Below are 25,561 nucleotides of genomic sequence, written 5' to 3'. Positions count from 1 at the left end.
CAACACAATTCCAAGATAAGGACTGGATGTTTCAATCTTATAACTCAACACCAATAGGCAGCTAATTGGTAAAATGGATTTTAAACCCCTCTAACCCAGCTGCCACCTCACAGAAGACCAAGGTCCCATCTACATGGCATCGCTTTCACCCCCCACCCCGTTGCAACTGCACAGCAATGTGGCTTTGAACTAGCATCCCCTGCGATACACTCATGATTTACTGCGCGCTTCCCTAGAAGACTCACAGTACCTTTTTTTGCCATTATACTTAAATGTGCAGCTGTGCAGTCCCGTGAGCATGGGGGTGCAACACTTCATTGGCTGTTTTGTATTTTAGGGGTTCTGATGTGTCTTTCCCTCCCTCGTTAGTTAAAAATTGGTTGTTCTGTACTCCTTCATTTCCACGCCATCTGTTTGTCAGTTCCCCAGTCTGAGACTCTCGCGATGGTTCGCACTCACAAGCATGAGTGGTACGTCCCTACCCATCACTCTGAAATGGTGGCCGGAGCAAAGATGGTCTCCTCCCCCAAGATCCCCCCGGCCCTTGGGTACTGAGACCAAAATCAACCATTGCGAAGATATGAAGCCGCAAAAATGTGCGAAAGTGTGATTAAATAACTGAAAACGCCTCTCTGTCCCTCTGTAACTGCGCAGCTGCGAAGGGATGGGGAGATAAACGGCGTAAGCACTACGCACGCCTACAACATGCCCACCGCAAAATGTGAAGTCAGTTCAGGGAAGGGACAGATGGCTCACAATTGTGGGGAAACCCACAGCAAACCCCCAAAATCTCAGCAAAATGCCACCTCAGAAATCTGCAGTTTTTGGAAGAAAACCACGGATGGCTGCGAAGTGGCGACTCTGTCATCTATCCCAAGGGACCTCAACTCGCAGCCTCCCCGGAGTACAAGGCTCATGTAGATGGGGCCCTATTTTAATGCCCAGTAGCCAAACCAATCAAAGTACAGTCTGGTCACGAGAAACTGCTCCTCTGCAACACTGAATCTGGCTGCCAAAATCAAAGCAACTGACTTGACCAGTGAAGACCCAAGCAAAAACATGGAAACTCGAAACAGTTCTACACATCAGTGAGTTCTTCAAACTATGATATATTACACAGTGATCATGTGAACCACAAAGAGCTGACAGGGTGCCTCATATATGTAAGACAATCTACAGTATTAGATAAGGTAACAACGATCTCTGTATATTATAGACATGTACAATTCAATCTATTTCTGTTAAGCTAGAGAAAGATTACTTATTTTAGGAGAGTTTTCAACACTTTGAAAGAAGGAATATTGCTTGTGGTATGTATGGTCATCATGGATTTCCAGGTGTTTTTGTATTGTTTCTTCTTTTTTTCAGGATAATGACTGTGGAGGCTGTTTCTAAGCTCAAATAATTAAAAAAAAAAACACCTTTCATTTTGTTTAATACAATGCTCATGGGTTTCGGTTTCTGTTTTTCACTATTTTTCCAATTGGCAAAAAGCAAAATATGTTTGATATCTTAGAGTGCAGCAGGGAACAGGAGATGTGGAAGCACTATGAGCTGTTAATACTACTAAACTACACTCTGAGGTGAATACTACTAAAACTGTTGAGGGGGAAGGAGCAGCTGTTATTCACACCAGCTGCTGCTTTTCACTGGCAAATATGTGATTGTCATCATGTTGTGCACCTGAGTAAACACTGAGGAATAACTGAAATACTATTCATCTACAAGGGGGTACTTCCAGACAAGGCTTTAACTGTGCAATTGTCCTGCCTCGTTCACAAAACTGTACAAGGGGGTAAGATGACAATATCTTCCACCCATAACCCTCCTTTGTTTTGCTACCATTTCTTTTGTCTTTTTCTTACCATTGAAAATCTGTAAAGGAACAAAAGATGAAATAGCTGCACAATGTCAAATATCTGTCTTTGAAATTCGATTTTTTAAATAGAAGTTTGTGGCTTTCAGACAGGTTTACAAGATTCCACTGTCCCACCTTTTCATAATGCTCAATGAGAATCTCAACCACAATATTCTGAAACTTGATGTTCATCATAGCAGCCACTGTTTCCTCTTGGGCTCTCATCAGTGTAGGACCAAAAATAACTCCAAGGTTGGAAATGGTCATGAGATTTTGCTGACTATGTAATGACACCCTGAAAAACAAACAATTAAAAAAAGAGAGAGGAAGTTAAACTTCACCCACTTTCCATTCAAGAAAGAGATTTAACAGAAGTATATGTGATTATTTGTTTGTCCACCCACACTTACATTTTAAGAAGCCATTTGTAATTTTGATTTGATAACACAGTCCAGAATGATTGAAATACCTGCTCTCACAGCAAAGGACATTTATTGCCAGAACTCTAAAATAGTTTTCACTGTTGTAATATTTTTTGTACTCTACACATTTTAAGTAGGGATCTACACTGAAACATATTTCAATAAACTGTTTTTATAGCATTTAAAAAAAAATCACTTCAGTTATGGAGTATAATTTGTTCAGATTAAGGCTGAAATAAATAAAAAAAACCCCACACCACTGTGAACACTGCATAGCAAAAACAGGTTTTCCTTCAAGTATTTATCCAAATATAGCAAATGTGTGCTGCATTTGAAGGTAAAACAACTCTGGATTTTTTTTTCTAGCAAGAAGGGCCACAAGCAAATGGCTGACAGTGCTTAGCTGAAATCAGAATAAATAAACCTGAATTTTCTACAAAAGGTGATGGGAATGACCTGTTACCATAGAATAGGTAGGTTGACCTATTGTGAAATAGGTCCAGCCTCAACTTCAATCCACTGATTCCTATATTGTGCTGTCGAGGTAGCATTGCCAGGTCATAATGCAATGATGATGAGAGGAGCTATACTTGGCAGAATTCTTCCTCTTATATAATGCTGTAAAGGCAGGTTTCACAGGTTTAGGACCAGGCATCCCCATGCCCTCCCTGAAAGCTCCCTATGCCTACCCACTTTCTTACTGGCAACTCTTTCCTTCAAATTTGTGGCTCCATCACCCCTTTTCCCCAAGTCTCTGCTTTCCAATTTACCACCTAACATATCCCACATCCTTTAGCCACCTTGATTCCTGGTGACCTCCCTGTCTGTTTAGCATCCTCTTTTCCATAAGTTCTAGTAGCATATAGGCTGACTTATGCTACAGTCCCAAGAGATTTTCTATAATCTTCTTTCATTAGCCTGTTTTCCTGAACTCAGTTTCTTCTACCCTTCTTTTCCTCACTTCTTTGTTTCTTTTAGCCACCCTTCGCTAGGTAGCTAAATGTTTCCTGTTCCTTATTCCACTGTTACTCTGATTCCAGACTTTTTGTTTCCTCCTCTCCTGGGACCTCCTTACACTCCCCTTTCAGTTTTCTGATTCCTACACAGCTCCTCACCCACACTGAGCTACCATTTTCTCACAAAACTCGGTCTGTCTGCAAACATTCCATTGTTAGAGCTTCATTCGCTGAACCCTCATGTATTTATTTATTTATTTATTTATTTATAATATTTCCAAACCACCTTTCAGGCAGGAGTCCTCCCAAGATGGCTTACAACAATGAAATCCCATATAGAAATATTGATACAGTGATAAAACAGCAAAGAACAACAACGCCAGCAATAAAACATCTGGCCTACACAATACTAAAATCTATAACATGACTGCAGCTAGAGCAGAGCAGTCTGATAAAACATAATCAGGAGAATACCAGAGTAAAGAGGTACATCTTCAGGGCCTTCCTAAATGCCTGCATTGAGGGGCCTGATGGACCCCTGATGGCAACACATTCCAAAGGTGTGGGGCCACTGAGGAAAAGGCCCTCTCTCACGTACTTGTCCACCTAACTGCTTCCCACACCCTTAAGAAAATAACAGCCCCCCCCTTACTCCCTACATGTAGAAATAGAAGACATTTTTATTTGGTTATTAGCTGGCCATCTAAATATGGAATTCAATGTTTAGTATAATTAGTATTAAATAATATTTAATATTATGTAACTAAAATTTAGTATTTTAAAACTAAAGGATGCATTTTTACAAGTCACATCCCAGTTTGTCAAGTTTGGACTTTGGCTCTGAGCCACTTCACTTACATTATTTATTTATTTAAAATATTTATAGGCTGCTATTCAGGGCAGACACGCTTCCAAGGCAGCTTATAACATAAAATTTCATATAATAAAAACCTCCTGTTAATATACTAAGGCAGCAATAATTCATAAAACAACAGACAACAGCAATAATGCATTACTAAAAGTCTACAGCATAACTGATGCAGAGCAGAAGAGTCCAGGAAAACATAGTTAGGAGAAGGCCATAGTAAACAAGTATGTCTTCAGGGCCTTCCTAAAAGCTTGCATTGATGGGGCCTGACGGACCCCAGATGACAACTCATTCCAGAGGCGTGGGGCCACTGCAGAAAAGGCCCTCTCTTGTGTACTTGCCCACCTAACTGCCTTCAAAGATGGGTAAATGAGACAGGCCTCTCTTGCTGATCTTGAAGTGATCTCTTGCTGATCTTAAAGAAATGTAATAAATAAATAAGTGCAGACAGACTGATATGGGTGAAGGTGGTCCTTCAGGTAATTTGGCTGCAAATCATTTAAGTCTCTAAAGTCAAAACCATCACTTTAAATTGGGCTCATAACCAGGGCAGGTGGCACAGTACAGGCATTACATGATCTGACTACCTTCCCCACCAACACTCCAATGGCCACATTTTCCACTAGCTGGACCATCTTTAAAGGTAGCGCCAGATACAGCACATTACAATAGTCTCACCTGGACATCTCTAGTGCATGGATAACTGAGGCAAGGTCCATCCTCACTAGTTAGGGCTACAGCTGATGTACCAACCTAAGCTGGCAAAACCCACTCCTGGATGCTACAGCCACCTGAGCTTCCCCAATTAGTGCATTGTACTCCCAGACTATGCACTTGGTCTTTTAAGGGGAGTGCAACCCCATCTAAGACCAGTTGTAAACCTCCATCCAGAGTAGCTGGTTTCTCAAAGCACAGTACCTCCATCTTGCCTGGAGTAAGTCTCAGGTTGTTCACCCTCACCCACTCCAAAACAGCTTCCAGCCTCCCTGGGATGTATAGATGGAAATGAGAGGTAGAGCTGAGTATCATCTGCATACTGAATGACTTCCCCCAGCAGTTTCATGTAGATGTTCAAAAACATGAGGGACAGGATGGAACCTTGCGGCACCCCACAAGCTTTTGGTCATAGGCTAGAACAAAGATCCTGCAGCACCACCTTCTGAGACCACTCCTCCAGGAAGGACTGGAACTATTTTAACACTGGGCCTCCTAAGCCCAACCTGGATAAATCATGCAAGATACCATGGGTGATGGTATCGAAAGAGGTCCAGAAGAATGAACAGAACTGCACTCCCCCTGTCCATTCTCCAGTGTAAGTCATCAACCAGGGTGACCAAGGCTGTTTCCTTCCTGTAACCAGGTCTGAAACCTGACTGGAATAGATCTAAATAGTTTCATCCAACACTGCTTGGACTTGTGAGGCCACCACATGCTCCAACGCCTTGCCCAAGAATGGCACGTTTGACACTGGGTGGTAATTTTCTGAAACCATAGGATCTAAATTTGGTTTCTTCAACAAGGACCTCACCACTGCTTTCTTCATGACCTCGAAGCAGCTCACCCTCTAAGGCTTTCACCACCGCCACAAAAATGTCCTGGCGTATCACAACATACATTTCACTGTAAAAGAGGGTATCTTCAGTTAATGCTAATATTAAAAATGTGGAGCTGTTTTAGAGCACCCTTTCCCAACCTGGTGCCCTCAAGATGTTTTGGACGACAACTTCTATTATCCCTGTCCATTGGCCATGCTGGCTGGGGTGATGGGAGGTATAGTCAAAAACATCTGGAGGGCACTAGGTTGGGGAAGTCTGTTTTAGAGAACAGGAACAAAGGAAGCTGCCTTATACTGAGTCAGACCATTGGTCCACCTGGCCCAGTGCTGTTGACACTGACTGGCAGCAGCTCTCCAGGGTTTCAGGCAAGAGCTTTTCCTGCCCTACCTGAAGATGCCAAGGACTGAACCTGGGCTACAGCCCCTCTCCAGGATGTTCCCATCAACAGGAGGCAGAAGTTATCTACTGTCCTGGTCACAGAGTTTTCTTGAAAAATGTACACTGATGGCCATTGGAGCACTTCCATAGGGCGTTACTTAAAAAGTGTTCCTGCGGGAGCAAAGGTTAGAACTGATCTATAAATCCAAGGTGAATTTTTAATGTCACACAACTTTCCATTTCATTATGGAGCGAGGCTGACATACTGGTGAATGGATAATGGCATTCAAATATCGTAGCATTTTCATTTCAGACAGAAAAGTTCAATGCTTTATTTAGAATGAAGCCTATAAAAATGTTGATTATTTATTTGGATAAAGAACACACAGATACAAAAATGAAGGGCTACAGATGCCAGCCATCTGAGGTAACCTCTCAGAATTTTCTGTCTAAACAGGGATTGCAACAGAAAGGGGTTAATTAGCCTGGAAGTATATACTGTAAAAAACAGGAGCGGCAGGGGGATTAGTCAAACCCCAAAGTAAAGGAGGTCATTGGGAGGAGGTGCACCAGCACTTTTTTTGGGTTTTGGATGTGGCTCTTTTGGGGGTCACCTACTGCACAAAATTCATTCAGCAGAAACCTTTGACACATCTGTTGAGAGAGTGGGATCCCTGCTGCCTGAGAACACATAGGGACAGAATAAGGGGAAACACAAAAAATGGAGCCAGCTAGAATTGGAGAGTTACTTCATTCTTTCATTCACTTTCATATTCAAGGCTGACCGTTTTTCTTCTTAGCCATACTCTTAGAGGGTGTGGGAAAGATTCAGACCTCATTGCTTTCCTACCCACTGGCACCATCTCCTTGGGGGAGCTTCTAGATCCAGCGTTGCTTATGGAGACTCAGGTCACTTCTGTGGAATGAAGTGCTTTCTAATTCTACTACCAATGTTGGTTGGTGCACCAACTGCGCCTCCTCCTGGAACGAGGTGATGTGGCCACAGCTATCCATGCTTTGGTAACATCCAGGGTTGATTACTGCAGTGTGTTGTATTTGGTGCTGCCCTTGGAAAATGCTCAGAAACTTGAACTGGTTCAAAACACAGTGACCAGACTGTTGAGTGGGGTTTAAAGGAGTGGCCATATTTTTTTCAGTTCTGAAAGAATGTCACTGGATTCCAGTTTATTTCCAGCTACCATTCAAGGTGCTGTTTCTTTAAGCCCTAAATCAGTGGTGTTGGGCCTCTTTCAGCCTGAGGGCCAAATACAATTTAGAGGAAGCTCTTGGGGGCCTCATTCCAGTGGTGGGTGGGGCTGAAGGCAAAAGGGGGTAGGTCCTAACTACCAGAACTACCCAAAAATACCAGCATGTTTTAGCTTAAAGCTTTTACTGCCAGTAATTAATTTTTAGAAAAGACATTTCAACATTTAGAATGGGGAAAAACTGTGGAAAAGCCAGGAAACCACCAAACAATCAGTGTTTGGGGGGTGGAGCCAGGGGAAGGGGCCATCCGGGGAACCCCAGAAGGCCATCTGGGAACAGGGTATTTAAAGGACTGCCTGGTCCCATATGACCCTCCCAACATTTAAATGAGGCAGGTCTCGGGTTCCCCTGCCATTTGATGTTAGGTGGGCAGGTGGCTAGTAGAGAAGAAGCCTTTTCTGTCTTGGTATCATGGCTTGGAACTTCCTCCCTAGGGAATTTCATCTGGTATCTTTCAGGCACCAGGCCAAGAAGCTCCTATGTTTTGACTTCAGTTTTAATTGATACCATACATCTGTTGAGTTCCTTGTTTGAGTATGTGTATTGCCCTTTTGTAATCAGGAATGTTTTTTTTTTAAATAAATTTGACTGTGACCCACCTAATGGATTCAACAAATGGGAAGGCAGGATAAAATTCCTCTAAATAAATATTATCTTCTTCCTTCCCAGCCCTCTCTCAGTGCCCTGACAACATTTCCTCCCTCCTCTCCATAATATTGGCTGCTGAGTGGGACAGGGGTGGAGGGGTGCACAATATAATGACATCAGGACATGGAGTAAATTGTACTATACATTACAGAGGATGTATAGAACTTGAAGAACTTGCAGGCTGCCATTTTTGGCAGCAGCCTCATTTTTTTTTATATAATAAGTAGTTCCAAAACCTAAAGGTCTAACTCTGTGGAAATATATATTTCAAGATATTTTTTAAAAGTCATAAGACTTCATAGAATCATAGAATAGTAGGGTTGGAAGGGGCCTACAAGACCATCGAGTCCAACCCCCTGCTCAATGCAGGAATCCAAGTCAGAGCATCCCTGACAGGTGGCTGTCCAGCCTCGTCTTGAACGCCTCCAGTGTGGGAGCGCCCACTACCTCCCTAGGTCATTGGTTCCATTGTCATATTGCTCTAACAGTCAGCAAGTTTTTCCTGATGTTCAGCTGGAATCTGGCTTCCTGTCACTTCAGCCTATTATTCCATGTCCTGCACTCTGGGATGATCGAGAAGACATCCTGGCCTTCCTCTCTGTGACAACCTTTCAATCCTTGAAGAGCGCTATCATATCTCCCCTCAGTCTTCTCTTCACAAGGCTAAACATGCCCAGTTCTTTCAGTCTCTCTTCATAAAGTTTTGTTTCCAGTCCCCTGATCATCTCTCTTGCCCTCTTCTGAATCCTCTCCAGCTTGTCTGCATCCTTCTTAAAGTGTGGTGCCCAGAACTGGACACAGTACTCCAGATGAGGCCTAACCAATGCTGAGTAGAGGGGAACTAGTACTTCACGGGATTTGGAAGCTATGTTTCAATTAATGCAGCCCAAAAGAGCATTGGCCTTTTTGGCAGCCACATCACATTGTTGACTCATATTCAGCTTGTGATCGACAACAATTCCAAGATCCTTCTTGCTTGTAGTGTTGTTGAGTCACATATCCTTCATCTTTTAACTGTGCATTTGGCTTCTTTTTCCTAGGTGCAGAACTCGGCATTTATCCCTATTAAATGTCGTTCTGTTGTTTTCTGCCCAGCGCTCCAGTCTATCCAGATCACTTTGAATTTTGTTTCTGTCTTCCCAAGTATTAGCTATCCCGCTCAATTTTGTGTCATCTGCAAATTTGATCAGCATTCCCTGCACCTCCTCCTCCAAGTTATTAATACAAATGTTGAAGAGCACTGGGCCAAGGAATGAGCCCTGCGGTACCCCGCTCGTTACCTCTCCCCAGTTTGAGAAGTTCCCATTGATAAGCACTCCTTGAGTCCGATTCTGTAGCCAACTGTGGATCCACCAGATCGTTGTTTCATCTATCCCACTTTGAGCTAGTTTGCTCATCAGGAGATCATGGGGCACTTTGTCGAAAGCTTTGCTGAAGTTGAGGTATATGATGTCTACAGCATTCCCACAGTCCACAAGGGAGGTTACCTGATCAAAAAATGAGATCAGATTTGTCTGGCAGGATTTGTTCTTGACAAATCCATGCTGGCTTCGAGTAATCACTGCATTGTTTTCAAGGTGCTTCCAGATGGATTGCTTTATCATCTGCTCCAGAATTTTCCCAGGGATTGATGTCAGACTGACTGGTCTGTAGTTCCCAGGTTCCTCCTTCTTACCCTTTTTGAAGAAAAGGATAAAAAGGAGGAACCTGGGAACTTCACTGCCTCATTTTGTCTAAGACAGATAGATGGCTTTGTATGTAACTAGAGGACAGAGTTAAGATTTTCTGTTCCTTATTGCTAATGGAATTGTGAAGAGGTAAGCTCCAAACAGAGGTAAGAATGCTAAAGTTTCCATATCATTATAATTTATTATCCCCAATGAGGAATATTATATTGCTTAGGTTGCCTTGGTGACAAATTGGATCTTTTAGATAAGAAAAGAGAAAACTGAGTTTGGTATAATCCTGATAAGTAATGATTAGGCACAAATTTGGAAACAGGTTCAAAGGCTCAGGTTCTTACACAAGTCTTAGAAAATTGCCTTTTCAGAATGCTAATAAGATGGAACTTTTTAAATAACCATTTTTCCCTTGGGCCTCCTCTACTGTCCCCTCGGGTTAATAAATAAGTATAGGCTGAAGTAATCACATATTGAAAGATGGCAGTATCCTTTATTCCATAAAAAGCAAAATCACTGTCTCCTGAAAAAAATCACTGTCTCCTGAAAAATCCTGTCTCCATCTTTACTATGCGACGATTGAATATGAAATTTTGGTTATCACCAATCTGCAGACTGCAGTCTCCATTTATTACAAAGGAGTGAGTTATGGAGTGATTCTCCCCTCCCTTCCTTATATTGAGATGGAACAGCAAGCGAGTAGAGCTTCCATGATCAAATCGTCAGAGTGAAATACCAGCCGTGTTTATCTGTATAACTGTTGTACAATTTCTGTATTTTTCACCCATATAACATCATTGATTTTCAATGTCTGGAATATATCTATGTCTATATAATATGACTGGGTTCACAAAAATGCATGTATATCACTTCATTTTTGTGTCATTTACTGCTGTTCACTTGGAGCCAGTTGACCCATGCTTTTCAATGGAGCCTTTTCATATATTCAGCAGCCAGTGATACAGTAATCATGTGTAGCAATCATGAATGAGCAACCATGTGTGAACCAGGCCTTGATGACAGGTAACTGAATTGTGAACTGAATTCACTTGAATTCATCACTTTAGCCCCATTCAGTCGTTTCCGTTGTGTGTTTATTAAACACGCGCGGAGAGGGAATGTGCTAGCTTGGCCTCTGTCCGTCATCACTCTCATGGCCCTCTACATGTGGAGGATGGCTTTGTGAAGAGGAGAGCCTTCTCTATCCATGGGGGCTCTCCACGTGATCTGCAATGCTGATTATCCAGCATTCCAGATAGTGTGGGGAGCCCCCATGGATAGAGAAGGATCTCCTCTTCACAAAGTCACCCTCCATGTGTAGAGGGTGTCAAAAGTGACAATGGATATTTAATAAATACACAACAGGAATGCCTGCAGTCATCTGGTGATGAGCATGCATATGTGAATTAGCCACCCCCCCCACATGTTCATTTACAAGTGGAATTCATCAATTCTAATGCATTTAAGAATGATTTAGAATAAAACTAGTCAACCCTCCTTATGTCTCACCACCCCACTCTTCTAACAGCCCCACATGAAGGGCTGAGGCATTTTCCCAAAGAGACTTTCATACAGTTTCCCCTAAGTTATTTAAAACAAAAACAAAACAAAAAGGATGATAAACTTTCATGGTGAAAATAAACAAGAATCTTCCTAAACAAAGCAGATGTTATAGTTTAAGGATATGAATACCATTCCATGTTGAAAGGCATGAAAATAGTGCAGAAAGAAGAACAAGGTGGGGATAGTGGGTAGTCAGTCATAGACTTGAGCTTCCCTCCCACAGAATCATTCCCTGGCAGAAACAGAGGACAAGTATAATTAATGGGTTAATTTAATAAACACCACTTATGTTGAGAACTTTCAGGGCTTCAGTAAGAAATACATTTCCAGTCATCGCAGTCTTAGAGAGTGTAGAATCATTTTCTAGTGTAATTTCATCTTTGGGACAAAGCAATTAGAAAATGGAAGGAGGCAGTGGGGAGAAGCTACACTGAAGCATTCTTCCTTGCCCCTTCTAATCTTCCCCTCATTCAGCCCTCATTATCACAAATAACTAAAACAGAAAGTAATTACTTGACCAAGTGCTTGATTAGGATGTCCAGCATCTCTCGGTTTTTCTCTGGCAGTCTGTGAACAAGTGCATGGACAGCTTCCACTCTGTAATTTTGGTCATCAGACTCTACCAAAACAAACAAACAAACAAACAAAACAAAACACAATGGGGTTCCCCTTTTTCTTATTTGGAATGAAAATGGCTTGGATTTTAGTTTTAAGGGTTTATTTAACTAAACAATCACTGCTTAATAAGGTTCAGCCCTGTAAACCAGGCTTCCCAAAATGAGTGTGTAGTTCTATCAGTTAAATTTATACTCTGCCTCTTTAATTGCAGCAATTTAATTGCTGGTATTTTATTTATGTTTGTTGACTTGTTATTGTATAGGTTTTTTATTATACCAATTTTAATGCTGTAAGCTACCTTGGGAGGGCTGGCTCCTTGAAAGGTGGCCTAGAAATATTTTAAATAAAAAACAAAACAAAAAAAGCCAGTTAACAAATAGAACAGCTTTCCCAAACGTGGTACCTTCCATATGTGTTGGACTGTAACTCCCATAATTCCCAGCTAACATGGCCAATTATGTGTTGCAGTACAACACATTTGGAAGGTACCAGGTTGGGGAAGGCAGAAATAGAAGATAAAGTCCCCAAAGCCTTAAAAAAGAAACACATTAAAACAATCACACAAGCAAATCAAAAGATAGAAGCAGCAAAAGGGACACATGGGTGACACCTCTGTTCACCCCCTGCCCAAACACAACCCCTCCAGTCAAGTTCTTTTCCCCTTGTTAAAATCAGATCCCCAGTCTCTTCTTTCTATCCAACTGGGACCAACCAGATTTCAAACTTATGGAACTTTGACAATTATATCTATAGCCCTAACTCATACAGTTTAATTGTTATATATTATCTCAACGAAAACAACCTGGGACCATTTATTGGTTTGCTGTATTTTTATGGATGTTGCCTGCTTTGAGAATTTGCACATATTGAAAAGTGAGTTATAAATTTGTATAGTGATAGCTTTATCAAATAAGAGGGAACAATGTGGGTTGAGCAAATTATATTGTTCCTTCTGTGCCAGCTTTGACTGGCTCTTAGTGATGGCAACACTGGTATGGGAAAGAATTATATAATTTACCCAACCCATTTGGTTCCCTCTGCCAAATGTTACTGATGCAGTACAAGACCACAGCACAGTGAAGTGTCTCCCATGATGCAATACTGCCTGGTCCTAGGCTGCTGCAGCTTCCTCTACCACTTCTTAGGCTTGTGATCACAAGTTTGCCAAGGACTGGCATTCAGTATTTTCAACAGCATTTTTACTTACTAACTGCAACAATGAAATCCTTGTGCAACTTGAAGGTCATCAGTGGCTCTGCAAGACATCTAAGTAAAACATTTTAGAAGGAAAGAAGTTTAATATATTAGTCTATATAAATTTGTTTTTAATTCAGAAACACCATAATTTCATCCTAAACAAACAGAGATATAAATCAACGATAGTGCCAATGAAGCTTTAAATAACAGCACAGGAGAGATGACAAATTAAGACTTCCTGCTATGCAATATTGAATTTAAATATGCAGCACAAGAAGAGAGCAGTTTTGGCCACAGAAGTGGTTACTTTCCAAATCACTTTTTGCTATAGGGATGATAATTCCTTTAAACTTACAAGAGGTTCACCAGCTGCGTCCCAATCTGCAGGAAGTGGACCTTCCTACAGGCATCTATGCCCTGGTTGCATCCAGACTGTCATCCAGGTGAAACACACTCTATGGGGGGCTGTCTTTAAAGACACTGAGGAAGCTGCAGCTGGTACAGAATGTTGCTTGCAGGAGCCAGGCAATCAGAGCATATAATACTGATTCTGCACCAGCTGCACTGGTTGGTAATGTGTTTCAGGCCCAATATAAAGTGCTGGTGATCACCTTCTTAAATGGCTTGAGACCATATTATTTGAAGAACCACTTGCATCTATATGAACCTACCGGGGCCTTAAGATTGGCCACAGAGGCCCTGCTCACGTACCCACCAGCAAGATCTATTAGGTTCACGAGCAAGAGAAATAGGGCATTTTCTGTGGTGGACCCATTCTTATGGAATTTCCAACCACGAGGAGTGTGTGTGGCTAATTCCCTGACTGCTTTTAAATGGGCTTTAAAGACTTGGATGTTCCAGTCTGCTTTGAAATGAAGGTATGCCTATTTTTCTTTTGTAAATGCAGGTTTTCATAGCTGTTATTTTAAATGTTTTCGGCTGCTGTTTTAATTGCATTTTATATTTTGTTTTACATTTTTACTTTGTAAATGGCCTTGAGGATGCTATGCGTTGAAAGGGTGTATCAACTTATTTTAAATAAATAAATAACTTCAGATTCCCAAATAAAGATGTCACCATTTGATGGAATTAAGCCTTTGCATGTGCTTCACATACCTTTGGTAAATGTTGAGCTGTTTCTTTCACTTGGGCTGCAATCCTAAACATGCTTACTTGATTGTAAGAAAGCTGCCTTCTAGTCAGACCACTGGCCCATTCAACCCAGCCATGCTATTTGGGAACTTTTTAAGCCAGCCTTCTCCAATGTGGATCCCTTCATATGTTTTGGCCTACAACTCTGATCAGCCTCAGCCAGCATGGCCAATGGATGATGGGGGTTGTAGGCCAAAACATATGGAGGGAAAGGCTGTTTTAAGCAGAGATCAAAATTAGGACTTTTTGAATGTAAGATTTTGCTGTCAGTGGGACAGATCCAATGGGGGCCTTCTGAGTGCGGCCATTCCCACTGGTTCTGGTCCGTGTGTAGTAGCCCCTACCGCCAGCAGCTGTGATATAGCGCTACTGGAGGCAAGCCCTGAAATGAGTGCAAACGCTCGTTTCTGGAAGGGGCGTAACCTGCCCCTTCCAGAAAGGAGCTTTTCTGCGCATTTTAGGGCTTGATCCTGGAAGTGCTACATTGCGTCTGCCAGCAGCAGGGGCTGTGCACACACAGGAACTGGCGAGGCTGGCCACACATGGAAGGCCCCTGTTGGATCCTGTTCAATATTTCCTTCCCTCATTTGTACAATATACTGGCAATTCTAAACAGCTTTTTGAACAAATATGCATCTTCATGTTCCCATACCCCACCAACTACCTATATTACAGGATTTATGAGAAGGATGCCAAGAGTTATAGTTTTGTTTAGCCTCCTCTAATAACACAATTAAAAAATCACACCGTGCAATTTTGATAAAATAAATTAACCAGTTAAGGAGATTTACAGTTCCATGTTGTGAACATTAGATAACAATTTAAAATTAAATGCATCACATTCAAAATGGTGGGCTTTATGGTGCACAGTAACCAAGACAGATGGCTATTTATATAATGACTATTGGCTGGTTAGGTCCAACAATATACAATGATGGAACCTGAAGCATGTAAGACAGAAATGTGAGTATGTAAGCAAGGAATAAGAAATGTGGAAGCCACGCAGCTTACTCACCTAAGGTAGTTCTTTAGCCCACTTGTTATAGTTTTATTGTCCCAAATTTCCATATCAATGTCCATATCAGGAGGAGATTTAGGAGCTATTAGAAGAGACAGCGAGGGAGGAAGGAGAAAATAATAATAAGAAAAGCGAGTGAGCGAGAAAGCATTACTGCATTACTCAATTGCTTTATGTGGAAAATAATAATTAAGACGAGTCAGTGTTATATGGGCTAATTTGGCTATCTCAATGTACAAATGGAGGAAGCAGCAGTATGCACGGGATTTCCAGATACATCCAGCTTCTCGGACCGTCTGCATGGTTCCAAGTCATGGGAAGTGCATAGCTCTACGTTAGAGCATTCTAACCCCTCTGCGTTTCCCCCAAACAAGATGCATGGGAAGCACATGCCTTGATTTAATCACACTTCCCAAGGTTTTTAAGCCATCTTTTTCATATACCCCTGCCTGTATATTCAAGCTGCATACTCCATTGTATATACAAGAATAAAGCACTGAGGTACCCAGTGTGCTCTCTGCAAATTACTTGGAAAGCAAGAATGCCCCCAGCTGCACTTACAAAATATGGTATTCATCAGCTTCTGAACTTTGGAGTTCACACCACCTATTCTGTACAACCCCAAGATGGTGATACCTTCAAGGATAAAATAGAACATAATGTAGTGAGGCTTTGCTCTAAAGGACATAGATGTTTCACTGCTTATTTATTTATTGTATTTTTACCTTTAAAGGCGGGCTAAACATAATTGTGAATGAATGAATGAATAAATAAATAAATATATTTCAATTGCTGTGTCCAAATCACAGGAGCCATGTTGCAGGCAGGACTTGGCAACTATGCATTTCTTTCCTTGTACAACCCATATCCATCCTAATGCTGCTGTTGAATAAAGACCACTGACGTTTGAGCTGGTATCACTGAATGGTGCATTCTCTTTAGTTGCACTCAGAGCCTAGATAGAAAGGGATCCCTCTGGCCAACATTCCACACTCCATACCCTTTCACATAGTTAGACTACAATTCCTATCATCCCTGACCATTGGCCATGCTTGCTGGGGCTGATAGGCTTCCAGTGTGAATCATCTGAAGGGGCCCATGGTGTGGAGGACTACCTCAGACTGAATCAGTCATGGAGGTGTGGCTGTTGGCCGGGCCCCGGGGTGGGGTGCTTGTCCCAGGGGAACATTAGGTTGGGCAAGACAGGGCAGTGGTGGGCCACAATGAATTCGCTGCTCTCAGAATGAAGAGGAGGGAGCCCCATGAGGATGGGGGCTGCAAGAAGAAGAAAGGTAGCAGTCAGCAGGATAATGAGTACTTTTCACACAGTACATGGCAGGGTGGGAACATCGACCATGGGGTGGGAGGAGGGGGCTACACTGTGGTGATGGTGCAGTGGGTGGGTGACAGACCATGAGTGCATAGTGCAAGGTCTGGTCCACCTGGTCAGCAGCCCTGCACTGGGGCTGGGGGGCTTGGTGGGGACTGTCCATTCAAATCGCTGTGCTGCTGGCCTCAGGCACCAAAGTATTCTTTGGCTTCACAATCATAGGCTTGTATTCCATGGCAATCCTGCCCCTGGGGCCTTCCTCTCCTCCCTGCCAGCCAATGAGATCACAGAAATATCTTTGCCAGGAGGGTTCACCTGGAATTGTGGAAAAACCAAGTTGTGGAGCATAACTAGCACTATACTGGAAGCTTCCTCAAGTGTGTCACATGTCCACCTTCTCTGCCCAGCCTCATGCCCATCTCCTTCTGCTTCCTTGGCAATGGAGCATGTACAGTATTGGTGCCGCATGCATGCACGCGCTTGGCATGAGCATGCCCCTAACTGGGGTTTGTTTGATATTTCACTCTCTGCCACCGTGTGTGCCCTGCTTCCTTCCCCTCTTGCGTACTCACTTGCTCGCTCTGCTGGGCCCCAGCTCCCACTCACACCTCAGCAGACCCTCTCCATTTTCTATAGGGCAGCAGCAGCACCCCTCTACATCAGTGGTTTGCCCAAACTGCCCCTACTTTGCAAGCGGAGTATGGGGTGTTGTGCAATTGCATTACTGCCAGATCCAGTGGATCTGCCTCCAAATGGATATCTGCAATTAAGATTGCTCTGCAAAACTACAGCTTATATTAGATGTTTAGGACTGCTGGTTTTATGGCATGCTTACATTTCTAAGCAGCAGAAGTTGTCCTATTAAATCCTTACAGCAATATTGACCTAAAGAGTTCTTAGATGCACATACAAAACTATTATTTTGTAATACATTTCTCCAGTAATTTTGCTTTCCATCTTCTTCTTCTTAAGGTGCCATCTCCTATCGGAGGTTAGCTATCGTTACAGCTATTTTTGTTTTTGACGCTGCTGCTCTGAATAGAAGTACAGCTGAACCATTCCCTCAGATTCTTTAACCATGATGTTTGCCTTCTTCCTATTGATCTTTTCCTTCCATTTTCCCTTGTATAATGAGTTGGAGTATGGTGTATTTTTCGCCTTGGATAATATGGCCAAGGTATTGTAACTTTCTTCTTTTGATGGTCTTTACCTATTCTGTTTGTTTGTTTACTCTGTATAGTATGCTCTCATGTGTTACTTGATCAGTCCACACTATTTTCAGCATGAGTCGGTATACCCACAAAAAACCTTACAGCTTAGGTTTCAGCTTTCCATAAAAACCCAATAATGCTTAGCAGATCATTCTGAAAATACATACTTCCCTGAATTTTTTACTATGACTTTGATGTTTTAATATAAGATCTTGTGGCAGAGAAATCTAGCCCAATTTTGAGATAACCAAGAGCCATTTCACACATTACACAGCAGCAAAAATGAGTTTGCTACTGAGAGTTCACCTGACAGAGCCATCCTAATTCCCTGATGAGTGTACGAGATAATCCACTTGCAAAAATGTTGATTTAAATATGACACACACAAACAATGTATCCACGGGTATTCTGCATGCCTGGCATCTCATTTAAACCAGATTGCCTCAGCTATGCATGCAGTGTTACTACACTAGTCAAATGAGCCACACATTCCTAGTGTGCTAATTCTTTATGCGCAGGTAAGACATCATGGTTTAAACATCACATGGCAAACCAAGGTATTGTGTGAAATGGTCTCTAAGGCCCTATAAACTATGTTTTTACTAGAGCAACATCAACAAGTTTGCACCTCAATACATACCTCTTGTTTCCACCGCATGAATGCATTTTCTTACAAAGTTAAAACCAGCTTCGTTTAGGAACGCTACCAAAAGGAAAAGAAAAAAAATTATGCAGAACTTTTGATATTTGCCATAGTTCAGCCAAGCACACCAGAAAGCCAAATTCACTACAACCCAGTTCTCCCAATATTGGCAAACCTTGTGAAATATGATGGTCAAAAATCAAATGACTCTGCTTTATTAGAGGTAATCAGATTGTCCAGAATTTTTTTTAAAAGCAGTGCTATTATTATCTCACACTATGTCATGCTATGCAATGTACTTTGTCTTAACTGTAAAACTGCACCCAGGATTATCCCTAGGTACAACTGTATATTGGTATAATATTTAATTTATTTGCTTTATCAGAAAAAATCAAAAGAAAAAATGTATTTAGATTCTTTCTAAAATAAATAAATAAATAAATACGTTTTATGATATGCAATCAATTCAGTTGACATCAGCAGATGCAGCTCCATCTTTATTAACACATTAGTTATGGAACATTAGGCACTTTGTTCAATTAGAAAAGCAGGAAACAGAAAGGAGAAATCTAACAGGACAGGGCCTTTTTAATGGTGGCCCCACACTTGCAGAAATCTCTCCTGGAAATATGAGTGGCTCCATCTTTGGAAATTTTAAAAGGAACTTTAAAATTCTTTTTTAAAAATTAAATAATTTAAATTCCTATTTAAAAGAAATAAGTTAAACATTTTCATTTTATTCTGCTTTTTATTAGTTGTTTTATTAATGGCTTCTGAAATATTAATTAATTGCGACTGCTCAATTTTTAAGGGGGGGCACTATGTTTTTTTAACTGGATGCTTATACTATATTGCTTGGTGATTATGATTTTAATGAAATTTTGTATACTGCCTTGTAAGGGCAACTATGTCGTGAAGACAGTCTAGACATTAGGTGACAGACAGACAGACAGACAGACAGACAGACAAACTTGTTAGATTAAACAGCAGTAGAAGAGATTTGATCGGACTCAGGGGGAAGAATAGGAATCTCTGCAAATGACATGAAAAGAGTGGGAGCCCTGAGGCTGACACCCAGATGCCTTTTCTAACTTCCACTTGTCTCACAGCCTTTAAAACACAATTTGCATAATCCAGCATAATCCAGAGAAAGGAAGACAGAAGACCCACAAAAATCAAAGCAGTTCAAGCACAAATTTCAAGCATTCACTGACTTGAAATCAATGGAATGTAAATGCTTAACTGTATGCTTGCAATCCCATCGATTTCACTGAACCTAGCTTTCTTAGTACCATGCCCACTGCCTTCACATTTTAAAGCTCATCTGGAAATCTTAAAGACTGAAAAAAACATACTGATGATGAAATGAAGAGCCAAAATAGCACAGTGTAATCAAATTATTATTGCCTGGATTCTAAGACAGAGCACTTAACACTAAAATGAGAAGTACATCATGATGAACTACTTGAAATGTCAGGCTAAACTGTACATAACATTCATGTGCATTCGGGGGGGGGGGGGACACGACACAGACACAAAACAGGTTATTACCAAAAGCCACTAGGAATACTTGAGGGCAGGAAAACAGTATTTGTTATAGCTGCACTTGTTAATTAGTGCAGTTATTTCAATAAAGTATTCTTCATAGATTTTTTTTAAAGTATCTCAGTAGCTGATTTTGTTAACTGGCTACATCAAGAACAAAATGTAAAAGCAATGTTCTTAACATGATTGCAATAATTGGTCATGGAGTAGCAGACTTTCCAGCAGTTCAACCTTATAAAATGATATATAATTTTATATTCAGAAAAATACAACAGATGAACAAGAAAACAAGAACGTTGCCACTCATAACACACACAGACACAACCACGAAAATAGTTTCCATTAAATGCACTCTTTATTGTCAAAATAAGGGTTAGCATATACACTGGGTTTGGCATTTATATGAAAATTGGGTTGTATCGAATGCTAGCATCCTATGTACAGTAGACTCATTGAAATGAATGGGACTTAACTTCTATTCATTTCAATGGGAACACTCTACATAGGACTAACATCAGATATTGCCCATTGCTCTAAAAGTTTTGAACTTCAACAGATTTTCAGCAAATCATGGCCTTCAAGGCTTTCAGACAAATCTGTGGCTGCTACATATGGATAAAGCTTTCATCTGATTAAAGAAATAATCAGATAAAATAAATTGTCAATAAATTGGTGTACTCAATATAATTAAAAGTGAACTTACTTTCTTCTTTCTTGCTAATAATAGCTGGCAAAGTATAAATCTAAAAAAAAGAAAAGCAAGTCAACTGTAAATTGTATCACCCTCATACTTATTTATCATGCAAATCAAGTTATCTTAACTCAGGAGGGGTTACCCCATTTTATTAACCTCACCATAAATCTACGGAGGCAACTTAGCCAGGCAGGAGAGGGGTGGGGGTGGGGACTCAGGGGAAAACCAAATGTGTATGCAGTTGTGTAATCCTTTTGTAAAAGCCATCTATGTCAGTGGATGTTACTACATTCTGTAGCTGCTTTTCTGTTCTGTGAAGTGCTACTTCCTTTTGGCCAGTTCTGGCTCTGCCATCTGCCAGTTTCATCTGTTGACCCAGAGTTCTAATATTCTGAGAGAGAAGGACATCTCTCTTCTCTTTCTAGATTGTTCCAGTTTTACATCTCCATCATATCCCTCCTTGTGGGAAAGAGGCAGCAACTCCCTGACCATTTTAGCTAACTTTCTGTGGGTATGTGGGTGTGTTTCAGCTCTATGACATTCTTTTTGGAAACAAGTAATTTGAATAGTACACACACTCACTTTCTCAGAACTCTTTCACAGAAAGCTTACGATGAATAAGAATGTTAGAATCCCTTTCATGAATCAGAGAGATTATAGAGAAATGATAAATGAGATGCAAAAAGATGCATGCTTGCACAGAAACTGCTTCCTTCTCACTGCAGCCATTTGTACTACCTCAAATGCTACTCTAGTGGATCACTTGCCCTTTCTGTGTGGCATTTCAGGGGTGAAGGTAGGGCTTAGAAAGGCCCAGTGCCCAGAGGGTGCATAGCCCTTTGGATCCTGGCCAATTATAGCTCTCCTGTTTGCTATAATTTTTTAAACTTAGAATAAATAAAGTTTTTACATATGTGCACACAACAATGTAACAATGCAACTTTGTATTTTTTTATGTTGAAGTATTTTTAAAAGATGCATAGTGAATTTACTCATGTCAGGATTGAGCCCAGGGCCTCTGTTTTGGTTTTGAACTTTGAATCAGAGTCCGAAATCAAAACAGAGGGCCTGGGCTCAATCCTGACACCTCATAATTCTCTAGCTCAAAACACGTGCACACGCGAACTCGCACACACACATACACACACACACACTATAGAACGTGTTTTCCTTACTGGTTCTTTTCCATCCATAGCTTCCAACCAGAGCTTCCTGTTGGATTCGGAAAAAGCTTGTAGTGTAATGATCCCATGTCTATTAAAAAACAAAAGCAACCCAACAATCTACTTATTTACTTTTCTTTTCACAAATTTGTAGACTATCTTAATATGAAAGTGAAAAATGGAGAAGATGAAAAGGTGTTAAATCCTAGAGCTGAACTTAGTATTTCTAGTGAAGTTATTGGTTCAGTGTTTATACTGTCTATACAAAATGTTCTCTTTCTGACTATGAGAGCTTCCCAAGGGGTGTTCTGTAGGGCCAAAAGCTGAATGAACCATATAAAATTGGGAACAAATCAAGCAGCAATAAAAACAACAACAACACTAAGATTCTGATGGAGACACATTCTGCAGTGTCAAGGAGGCCTTCTCAGAGAGGAAATTAAAACAAAATAGACCGCATACAAAGCTCCCTATTCACTTCAGATAACTCTTCAAAACAGACTAAACTTTTTAACTCCATGATGAGCAGTTTACTGGCCATTGACAATCACAATGGCAAATGTTGCTATCACCTAGGATAACTTTTACTTATAGGGTGGCCTATAAATGCTGTAAATAAAATAAAATCAATAAAAACATACTCATAATGTGTCTGCAGCCTTCCAAAGAAGTTATTATAGGTGGTAAATCCAGGAGAGACAGCAGTGCCATTCACCTCCCTGCCCAGGCCAGCTACATGGAATTAAGCCATGGTGAACTGGAGGAGGGTGAGTGTTTTTTTAAAAAAAATGTTTCCAATTCTAACAACAATGACAACAAAGTGGGGGAGGGACCAAGGGAAGTAGAAAAAAAGGCGATTGAAAAGTAGGAGGGGCTGTTTTTGCTTTATAAGCAGCACAGATCACCAATGAGACGAGAGGAGGACTTACCAGGCAGAGACAGATTGCAAGGGAGGAGACATAGCAGTGAAAACACCAGAGAAGCAGAAAGACTTTAGGAATGTTAGGACAGGCAGTCCTCAGCCCTACTCTTTGATGAGTTGGGGCTCCTAGGTACAAGAATAGAGACCAGGAGTGGTTCCAAGACCTGTCATCTCATGTAAGAAGGGGCTAAGAATGCTCCTGAAGTATTCTCCCCCAATTTGGTGCCTTCTAAATATGTTGGACTACAACTCCCATCACTCCCATCACAAATGATGGTAGTTGCAGTCTAACACATCTGGATTGATGTGAGTCAGCCAGGTTGTCCAGGTTGTCCAAGCTGTCCAGGTTGAGGACAGCTGCCTGAAAGGTTGTGGTCTCACAGAGAGTTCTACATTATATTTAAATCAGAAATGGCACATCACTGGTGGTAGAATCATATCACCCCCCTCTCATGGTAGAAATCCTCAGGTTCAAGATTCCAGGAGGCTTCATAACAGAGGTGGGCAACTTGTGGCCCTCCAGATATTTTGACCTATGTCTCTTATCATCTCTCACTATGCCAGCTAGGGCTGATGGAAGATGTAGGCCAAAACATCTGGAGGGCCACAAGTTGCCCATCCCTGCTTTATGAGGGACTACAGAAGCAAGCAATCTCCCAGAGAGCGAGCAACCACAGCGAGCGAACAGGGGGAGCAAACAGGAGTTGGCCAGGAGAGTTGCAGTGGTAGAAGAGACAAAGGAGACAAAGGAGACAGAGGCTAGGAGGTAAGTGGGCTGCAGGAAGCCCAGGGGGCTGCCCTTTATCCTTCTGAGTGGCTGTGAGCTCACCAGGTGCTTCTGAGAGCTCCAACTGAACTGGGGGTGTGTGGCCTGAGTACTCCCAGCAGCTGAGTGGGCAGGAAACTTCAGTCTGTTTCCCACCTCCCAGCTGAGCAGAGCACAGCACAGCAGAGCAGAGCAAGCTGGTCCAGCTGGTCCAGGGACTACAGAAGCAAGCAAGCGACCAGAGAGCTAGTGACCAGAGCGAGCGAACAGGAGTTGGCCAGGGGAGTTCAGCAGGGGAGGCCAAGGGGGAGGCCCCTAACCTTTTTTTTCTTTTTTAACTAACTTATTAAAAAAAAATATTTATCTTGTAACACACACTTCCACACCAGTGGGACTCCACTTTTAACCTCTACTGAGTGGAGGAGCAGGCACAGGTTAGTCTAGAACAATCGCAAAGGTAGACACAAAAAGGGAAAGGAGGCTATGGAAGGACAAGACTCTCCAGTGGTGGTGACCTGCAATGTGTGTGCAATGTTTGTTTTCTTGCCTGAGAACAACATGGCCTACTCCTGCAACAAGTGCAAGTTGATCACGCTGCTGGAAGAAAAAGTAAGTGGACTCAAGCGGTGACTGTCGACCCTTTGGGGAATAAGAGAACATGAAGAGTTCTTGGACAGAGTGGGGGAACTACAGCAGCAAAGGGAAGACCAGAAGCTTGAAGAGCAACAGCAAGATGAGGCAGAAGTGGGAAATGCTGAGGTGAAGAAAAATGGAGTAGAGGATACTCCTTGGAAAAGGGTGATAGTTAGGAGAAGAAGAACTAGACGCCACTCTGCACCAGTGGAAGCAGTGGAGCTGTGGAACCGATTCCAGGAACTTGGGGATGAGACTGGAGGACAGCCTGCAGAGGAAGAATCACAGCGGAACCTACATGAGAGTGAGCAAGAGCCTGAAGGTCAGTCAAACAGAGGCGATGAAACCCAGGCCTACAAGAAGAAGAGAAGAGTAGTAGTAGTGGGAGACTCCTTGCTGCGTGGGATCGAGACCCAAGTATGTCGCGAAGACCCGTGGACTTGCCAGGTATGTTGTTTCCCGGGAGGACAGATTAGAGACGTGACTGAAAGGTTGCCTGCACTCATAAAGCCCACTGACAGGTATCCCTTTCTTCTCATCCATGTGGGAACAAATTATACCGCTAAGTGGAGCTACGAAGAAATCACGTCAGACTTTGAAGCTTTGGGAAGGAAACTCAAGAACTTTAGGGCCCAGATAGTTTTCTCATCCATCCTTCCAGTAGTTAGAAGAGGGATAGAAAGGGAACGAAAAATACTCCGGGTGAATGACTGGCTACGAAGGTGGTGCCGACGAGAGAGATTTGGATTCTGGGACCATGGGCTATACTTCCTGGAAGATGGGCTGTTGGCAAGGGATGGGTTGCACCTCACAAAGGATGGGAAGAATGTGTTTGGCCACAGCATGAAGACCTTCATCAGGAGCGCTTTAAACTGAATCCTACGGGGAAGGGAGATGTAAAGTTGGGGGTAACAAAGGACGTAGGTTCATGCACCGCAACGGAGAGAACAGCTCTAATAGCGCCCAATAATAGTCTTCAGACACATTTAGGAAGAAAGCCAGACTATGAACCACATGGTCTTCGATGTCTATATACCAATGCCCAGAGTGTGGGAAACAAACAGAACGAACTTGAATACAAGAGAGAAATTATGACTTGATAGGTATAAGTGAGACTTGGTGGGATGACTGTCATGACTGGAATACAGCAACTGAAGGATATAACTTGTTCAAAAAGAACAGGAGGAACAGAAAGGGAGGTGGGGTTGCACTGTATGTGAAAAATACATATCTCTGCACAGAAATACAGGAGGATGAGCTTGGTAGCCCCATCGAGCGCATCTGGATCAAAATAAATGGCGCAAAGAATAAAAGGAACTTGATGGTCGGAGTCTACTACCAGCCACCCAATCAAGGAGAAGACAAGGATGAAACTTTTGAAAAGCAAATAGCCAATGTTTCAAGGAAGCATGATGTAGTAGTAATGGGGGACTTCAATTTCCCCGATATTGGTTGGGAGACCAATTCTGCAAAAC

General features: G+C 41.9%; 1 protein-coding gene across 1 annotated transcript in view; it reads right to left on the bottom strand.

Moving 5' to 3' along the window:
• ARHGAP42 (Rho GTPase activating protein 42) overlaps positions 1-25,561 on the bottom strand; it is a 253,118-nt gene that overhangs the window by 21,003 nt on the left and 206,554 nt on the right. The window contains exons 11-18 of the mRNA XM_084842649.1: positions 21,778-21,856; positions 20,612-20,651; positions 18,361-18,423; positions 15,741-15,815; positions 15,177-15,261; positions 13,020-13,078; positions 11,708-11,813; positions 1,994-2,153 (exon numbers count right to left, since the gene is read on the bottom strand). Coding sequence (XP_084698775.1) covers positions 1,994-2,153; positions 11,708-11,813; positions 13,020-13,078; positions 15,177-15,261; positions 15,741-15,815; positions 18,361-18,423; positions 20,612-20,651; positions 21,778-21,856 — 667 coding nt within the window. The remainder of the gene's footprint in view (positions 1-1,993; positions 2,154-11,707; positions 11,814-13,019; positions 13,079-15,176; positions 15,262-15,740; positions 15,816-18,360; positions 18,424-20,611; positions 20,652-21,777; positions 21,857-25,561) is intronic.

Source organism: Heloderma suspectum, chromosome 3 (assembly GCF_057233095.1).
Source record: "Heloderma suspectum isolate Gila_16-S chromosome 3, 16-S_ref, whole genome shotgun sequence".
Taxonomy (NCBI): Eukaryota; Metazoa; Chordata; class Lepidosauria; order Squamata; family Helodermatidae; genus Heloderma; species Heloderma suspectum.
The sequence above is the reverse complement of the archived record's forward strand: the minus strand, read 5'-3'. Positions and strand labels throughout refer to the sequence as shown.